The 8069-nt window shown below is 38.8% G+C and overlaps 2 protein-coding genes across 2 annotated transcripts; both read left to right on the top strand.

Moving 5' to 3' along the window:
- The first annotated feature begins 801 nt into the window (after positions 1–801).
- On the top strand, positions 802–3677 carry LOC108677367 (longitudinals lacking protein, isoforms A/B/D/L). Its single transcript, XM_018165573.2, has 2 exons — positions 802–1442; positions 2331–3677. The coding sequence occupies exons 1-2, from the start codon at positions 804–806 to the stop codon at positions 3480–3482; spliced, it is 1791 nt and encodes a 596-aa protein (XP_018021062.1). The 5' UTR covers positions 802–803; the 3' UTR covers positions 3483–3677.
- A 1384-nt stretch (positions 3678–5061) lies between these two features.
- On the top strand, positions 5062–7765 carry LOC108677368 (zinc finger protein 711; the record flags this gene model as incomplete). The annotated part of the gene is given in 1 exon segment (XM_018165574.2): positions 5062–7765. A coding segment is annotated over 1 exon segment (798 nt). The 3' UTR covers positions 5860–7765.
- Positions 7766–8069: the final 304 nt, after the last annotated feature.

Genomic DNA, 8069 nt, shown 5'->3' with positions numbered 1-8069 from the left:
CTTATCTTTCTCCCCAAATTATGTCTAATTGACTTATTTTAAATTTAAATTACTTAGAAATTGATCTATTGAAACAAATTTTTGGGCAATATTTACACAAAGGAGATTAAAATTGAATGAAATGCTGCTTGTTATGCTGAATCTGATGTGTTTATTAGATAATTATTATTATATATAATTATATTATCATTATTTGAGTATGCACAAAATTATGTCAATTGTCAATTATGAATAATTTCAGAGATGGACTACAAATTCATAGGGCAAGCTTCATTATTGTGCAAATCAGTTGTGCAAGTAAAAGAATGTTGTGGAAGGAACTATTGAGGATTACACCTATAAGTGTGTTAATATTAAGTATTGATAACTTTAGTGTTGTGATAATATTTTATAATATATACATATATATAGTATTTTTATAATAATATATATTTTATTAGTGATAATATATAGTGTTGTATGTACTATACTACAAATGCTATTCATTATATAAAACTCAAAAGTCAAGTAAATTTAAAATTTGTAAACTGAAAGATGCCAAAAGTATTATGTAAAAGTAGTAAAGTAAAAGTATTCCATTCATTCTTTTCATACATTTTGTAATTTTGAAGATTATTGAAATTTTTTTCAGAACTGCATGTGTTGTTACCTTAAGTATTATTATTAAAATTTTCTGCTAAAAGCTATTTTTGCACACTTGATGGGTTGAGTTAATTTGTTCTTATAAAGTATATACCTATTAAAGTATATATTTACTGAATAAAATGCATTGACCAGCATAAATTTTGTCTCTGTTCCAGGACATGCGGGGCGAGGACCTGGAGGCGCTGCTGGATTACATGTACGCTGGGGAGGTGGAGGTGAAGCACAGCAGCCTTGCGTCTCTCATCAAGGCTGCTGAGTGCCTGTGCATCAAAGGGCTTGCTGTTCCTGATGGAGATCAAGCTGAAAATTCCCCTCTGAAAAGCCCTGTGATCAACACAAATAACTGTCAAGATAATCCAACATCCAAACGACGTAAGCTTGACCGCTCTTCCGAGTCTAGATTTTCCGAAGAATGCAAGCGCAGTCGAGGTTCTCCTGTGAGCGGATCAAATCTGCAGCATTTTGAGCAAACCTGCACTAAAGTCGCCATGAGAGCAGAACAGAGTACGGCAAAGGATAGAACCAGCATGGAAAATTCCTTGGAGAATAGACGAAGAAACAACAGTGAAGGAAATACCTCCATAAAGACTGAAAGGGAATCTAGAGAAACCTATTCACAGAAGAAGGCCACGAAAGAAAATGATATTAGCACAAAAAATATGTTTATAAATGATGATATTCTGGAGCATGAAGTAAAGCTTGAGGTGGAGGAAGAGGGAGAAGAAATGTTACTGGAGAAAACAGAAGAAGATGTGTTCGACGAAGCTGTGGACTCGTCATCATCCGTCGTTAATGAGGTTAGAAATTTATTCTTATTATTTGCTTAGTAAATTTTTAAATGAATATTAACTATTGTGTAAGATATTTATATTTTATGAGATTTTTTATGTACATTTTTTAATTTTGAGGGTTATTGAATTTTTTTTCTTTTTTCAGAACAGCATATGTGGTTACCTTAAGTGAGCCTTGTGTTATTATTAAAAAGTTCTGTTAAAAACGTTGCATATATAAACACTTGAACTACTTTTCCTCACTTGATGGGTTGAGCTAATTTTGTCTTATTAAAGTATATATTTGAGTACTTTGAAACTTATCATTCGATTTACTTGCTTGAGCTTTCTCTTTACTTCTCTTCCTCTCACCTTATTTTAACTATTCATGTTTTCTTCTTGTCTGGGTTTAGTGAGTTGGAACCTATATAAAAATAATTAAATGACATCAATCAATAACACATCCTAAATTAATGTGACTTGTGCATGATTAGAAGAAGTGAAGTTTCATGCCTGTAAGATTATGCCTGGAACTTCCAATAAAAAGTCTCGAGTTTTCAGCCAGTTATTTATTTTTATTATAAATATGGAGTTGCCAGCTATTTGCTTCTGAAATAAAAGTCTCAAGTTGCCAGCCAGTTATTTATTTTTATTATAAATCTGGAGTTGCCAGCTATTTGCTTTTGAAATAAAAGTCTCAAGTTGCCAGCTATTTGTTTTTCCTTATTCTGAAGACCGGCCCCTGTTGAGCGGCTCTTACTTCTCAGAGATTGTGGTTGAAATTCTGCACACCTTTTTTCTGGCGGAAAGAAGAGTTCTTTTCACACAATTTTTGTCGTTGATTTGGATAGAAGACAAAATATTTGGATTTTCAAGAAGCCTGCAATGTTGCTGATGTTGATCCATCTGTTGCAGCCTTGGCGGAGCAACCAAGATGGCGGCAGCAACATTCAAGATGGCGTTGATGGAACCATTCAAAATCATGGCAGTCGAATTGTCACTGATGGAGACAGCTCTGTCCAATATAGCGAAGCTATGTCGGGAGCTGGTAAAAATATGCCTGCCATCGAAGATGATCTCGACCGGTCGAACCACGATATCAGCTCGGAAACTTCAGACTATGAAAACTCAAACGCCCGCCATGACGATCGTGATGGACGTCAAGATGGCGGTCGCGATGGACGTCAAGATGGTGTCGGCAGTTGCGCGCTGCTGAAGAGCGACGAGGATTTTGACGAGCATCGTTTCACTGACGCAGAACTGGAAACTCATGATGACGTCGGAGACGAAGAAGGAAATACCCAAAGAGAAGCGGATTATCACGAAGACTTGAACGATGACGACGTAAGCATCCTGCGTGACGACCGGACGATGGTGTCCGATGGCCTGGAGACTCTGAGGTCCATGGGAATCTCCATCCAAAACAGCGGCCCAAGTGTGGGATTTTTGCCCCAAAATTTGGTTTCTTCGACACCTATTTCTCGGGTTGATTTCGCCGTAAGGTCACATTTACCCAACCCCACCAAACTGGGGTTGGGTAAAGACAGAAATACAATACTAAACCGATCACAATCCCAGTTGATTGGCCAGCTTAACCCTGTTAACAGAGGCAAAGGTCGAAACTCAAACATCCTCCTAGACCACGGACAGGACAGGGCCCCGACCGCCCATTTCCTCAACCACGAAATGGGCAGAACTGCAATCCATGGCAATCCAATTCCATCACATTTCCTGAATGATTCATCCTCTCTCACAGCCAACCCAGGGTTACATCCTGGATTGTCTACCACACAATCCGTTACCCTCGATGACCTCAGAAGTTCTTTGTCTGGATTCGATCCGCATTCCTCCAGCCGGAAAGAAGCGGACGAACCTCTTCACTGTCCGTTTTGCGGGAAGCTCTGTAAAAGGCGTGACCATTTACGGCTGCACATCCGCATCCACACGGGCGAGAAGCCCTTCAAGTGTCCGTATTGTGACCGCCGCACCAACCAGAAGAACAACTTGAAGCTCCACATCCGCAACGTCCACCCCGGCCTCCCTGTCATGGTCAGCGGCAGCTGGTGAACCGCAACTGCAACCTGGTGAAGGCTTTTATTATTTTACCAAAGGCTATCGGAAATTCCAATCGCGTGTATTGATTAGTTATATCCAAGGAAAAATTACAATATTTTCGCGTATTGATTGGTTATATCCAAGGAAATATTACAATTTTTGCATGTATTGATTAGTTATATCCAAGGAAATATTACAATTTTTGTGTATATTGATTGGTTATATACTAGGAAAAATTAAAATTTTGTGCGTATTGATTGGTTATATCCAAGGAAAAATTACAATTTTTGCAAGTATTGATTAGTTATATCCAAAGGAAAAATTATAATTGCTTGACTGTATTAATTGGTTATATCCAAGGAAAAATTAACATTTTTGCGTGCATTGATAGGTTATATCCAAAGGAAAAATTATAATTTTTTCTTGTATTGATAGGTTATTCGTTGGTTCCTCTACCCATTCGCGACGCGACGCAATTTGAACGTAGTGGAACGATGTTGTTGTATGTTGTATTACGCTGTTGTGCATTGTGATATGTGTAAAACTTTGTTGTATATTATGGTATATTTACGTGTTGCTTGATATTTTGTTGTACATTGTTTAATATACGCTACGTTCAGTGATACGAGAGCGTATAAGTGTGGGGATTGGCGGTGTCTACGGCTTCAGTGTTTTATTTTTGTACGAATTCATTAGGAACTTGGTAAAATACAAGCGATTATTTGTATTAAACGTACGTATTTATTAGTAGGCTAAAGGACGCAATTATCTTATCCTCTGTCGTTATAATTTTTATTTAATAAAGGACTCGTCGCTGGAGGTTTTTGTAGCTCTTCAGTGTTGAACGCAATACTTTTGTTTATCGTATTTATGTTTGTATAAAATATTTTTCTTTAAATTATTATGCAATAGTTAGAATTACATAGTAATCCATGTCGGCAATCGTATGTAGTTTTTGATACAATTGCTCTCTGTTGGTAGTGATCTTAGAAGTCGATATTTACGACACGTTTGTACTATAAAACTATCACCGTGCAATCTTGATATAATGAAGCAAATATCACTTCTGATCCTTAGTACTGCATAGTTCTTCTAGTACTGTATAGCACTCGCTTAAATGCTTTATGAATTACTGGTGTAATAATTATAATAATTATCTGCAATCCTATTAGTCAATAACTGCAGTAATATAAGTAGAATAATTGTACGATTAGAGAACCGAAACTTGCAACCACCTTTGTCGTGTTGTAAATAAAGCAAATATTGCCAGGAAACAACTCTGATCTTTGTGAAGTATAAATTTTGATTTGGATGTATAAGAACGATAAAAGTTTAAACTTCAGTGGAGTCAAAGTTTTCGTTGTTAATAAACGCCGCTTGGGAATGAAGATTTTCAATCCTTTGTCCTTCAAAGCGGAATTTGGTCCTTTAAATCTTAATTTGGCCCTCCAGAATGGGATTCAGTCCTAAGCGAAGTTTGGTTCTTAGCTGAGGTGAATGTACATTAGTCATACTGAACAGAAACTAGATTTATATCGATTAATGACAAATGAAATAAATCGTAAGTCTCACTACCTTGTTTTATTTCCAGATGACAACGTCATCATGTTTGGTAGCACATCAACGTGGTTGTGAGCCCGAGGTTCTCATGGACAAGATGGCGGACGTACGAAACGTTCCTGGTTCTTCAACGATGAATTTGGAAGGCGAAGAATCAGTTTGCCAGCGAGGATACACAACAGAGACGTTTTCAGAGCGACGTAAAACGCTCTTGAATCGAACAGAGCCGTTCACAACGTTCCGCTCAACGTTGGATAAACGTCGCGGTGATAAAGATCATTTCTCTGCACAAGGAAACTCGAACTTAGAGGCTACGTGCGAAACTTCTTCAGGAGTCGTTCGTTCCTCACGAGAGCCTCGATATTCAGGAGAATCAAGTGACACTTCCCCCAAAAACACCCATTCCTCCCCTGGGAACCTCCATTCCTCTTTGTTTGACCCCCATACCCCTACACGAGGTGTCTATTCCTCGGAAAATCAGTTTAGTTTGCCCTCAGATTTAGGTGCAATATCAGCGATATTCGATACGTCCTCATTGAACCCTGGAGAGACGACCTCAATGACCTCTTGGGACGCGACCCTAATGACCCCGGGAGATGCGTCCTCAATGACCCCGGAGGAAAATGTCCCTAATTCGCATTCATTCAAATGCCAGATTTGCTTAAAGGATTTTGGCCGACGTTGGCTGCTGACACGCCACATGCGCACGCATACCGGGGAGAAACCGTACGCATGCACGTACTGTGCATACCGGTACACGTACCAGTATCAGCTTACCATGCACATGTCGGCTGAGCATGGTGGGGCACGGCGGAGTGGTGCGCAGTGATGGCGGCTGGTGTATCTTTCGTTAAGCTGTTTCTTTTATCGCCCTTTAATTTTTTTCGTCACTGTTGCTTTTTTCTTCCGCTCCTTCAATGAAACCAGTCTTTTTAAAATAAGATAGTATTCATGTTTCAGATATTATTTTAAAAAAGTATAATACTTTTTCAGGGCGCAATCCTCAAGAATAACCATGGAAGTGCGGTAAGTAGCCCCCCGCAAGCCAACGTTTCACGTCGATATCATACGTTTGGTGACGTCACTACACCACCTCTATGCGCTGCCAACGCAAAACATGATTCATCTTCGCTTAAAATGTCCAATGTTCCTCTCGAAAAATTGTTTGGATTTGATCAACTTCCTTCGCCATTCAAACGTGGATCTTCAGAATCTCCTGGTAAAGATGCTGGACCGCGAAATTTTCTATGTCCGGACAGGGAGGAGGTGTCTATGTTATCGTACAATGGAAATTATGAGTCCATGTTACCCCGCAGCAACAGTGACCAAAACTCAATGACAAACTTTACAACCATTTCACAAAACAACAAAGATAATAATCGTGTACACTTGTACCCTGATACCGGGCAACAAAACCTGTTATCCCATAATACTTTTGGTTCCATGTTGTCGTACCACGGCGATGACGAGCAAAGTTTCAAACGAATCGGCAGTGACGAAGATCTTGGGCTGCCAGATCGTATGTCGTACGTCTGTCACCTTTGTGACAGGGTGTTCAGTCGCGGGTCTAACCTACAGAGACATATTCGTACCCATACAGGAGAAAAGCCCTTCAAGTGTGGGATGTGCAATTACGAGACTGGGGACGCAAGTAACTTGAAAGCACATGTCGCCAAGCGGCATTTCACGGGGTGAGAGAGGAGTGGTGTTTCTTAGCGCTGACTTGCGGGTTCCAGCCTCAGCTAGCTGTGAATAAATTCAGCGGTGGCTAGAGCCAGCAACGGATTATACGTGGCCTAATCTCCAGCCCAAAATTTTCTATTTTATTCTAACTTTAGCCCCATTTTTTCTATGCTATTCTAACGTTATTCTACTTTACTTTAATCCACAAAACTGTATTTTCGGGAGTTGGAGAAGATAAACTTGAAGTCGTGAGTTTTATCATCGTTCACAGGACAATCAGAAATCCTGAAAATGTTTTGTAAATGTTAAAAGTGTGTATATGAATGTTATTAGTCTAGAATTAGTTAAATAATAGGTCTACTGCCTGGGAATATAGTGGGAGTTACCTCCTATGCAAATACACTGAGAGACATGTGAGGGTCTTTGTCCAAATAGCTATGAACCTTGGGTTAGAAAGTGGGTTATTATTTGGACAAAATGACTCTTATTTGAGTGTGCAAAATTACAGGTTGGGACTTATTCCTATGGTAACTTATGATGGTATTGCGGTAACTGATGATGGTATTGCGGTAACTGATGAAAGTATTGCGGTAACTGATGATGGTATTGTGGTAACTGATGGTATTGCGGTAACTGATGATGGTATTGCGGTAACTGATGATGGTATTGCGGTAACTGATGGTATTGCGGTAACTGATGATCGTATTGCGGTAACTGATGAAGGTATTGCGGTAACTGATGATGGTATTGCGGTAACCGCTTGCTAATCCAATACTCTTGCGAGAGAAAGTCTCAAGTCAGCCCATGGTTTATGAATGTTACCCACCAATTCTTGTGTCGTGTTCTATATATGTTTAGGTTGTCTATAATGATGAATAACGTGCACATATGCCATTAGTTATAGTTTGATCGTAAACTATCATACCGGCTAGAAGTTTATTGTTTTTAGGTTATGCATTGGATCTTTGAACGTTATTATGTATTATATTTCAGTGGAGTAGTTTTCGTGTGTTATTCTGTTGCAATATTTTCATGTAAATGTGAACCATAGAATAAAAAATGTCTCTCTTTGCCTTTTTTCATTTTTTCCAGTTTGTTTTACTTTATCAAACGCAAATTTATTGCCATTCATTATTATTGCCAATAAATTATTTTGTTATGTTGAGGCGAAGGTATTAAAATTATTTGCCCGCCACACAGCATAGGTTGCTTGACTGCGAGCTTATTTGATAAATTTGTTGCGTTAGCAGAAGTACTTATTTCTCTGTTTCCTCGATGGTTTATATTAAAAATATAAATTGAGGTGCCAGAGCATATTGACAAATGATAAATCCTGCTATCGCCTTAGTGTTCTTG

This window comes from Hyalella azteca, unplaced genomic scaffold, assembly GCF_000764305.2.
Source record: "Hyalella azteca isolate HAZT.00-mixed unplaced genomic scaffold, Hazt_2.0.2 contig2875, whole genome shotgun sequence".
Taxonomy (NCBI): domain Eukaryota; kingdom Metazoa; phylum Arthropoda; class Malacostraca; order Amphipoda; family Hyalellidae; genus Hyalella; species Hyalella azteca.
Note: the sequence above shows the minus strand (reverse complement) of the source record. Positions and strands in the feature narration are given on the sequence as shown.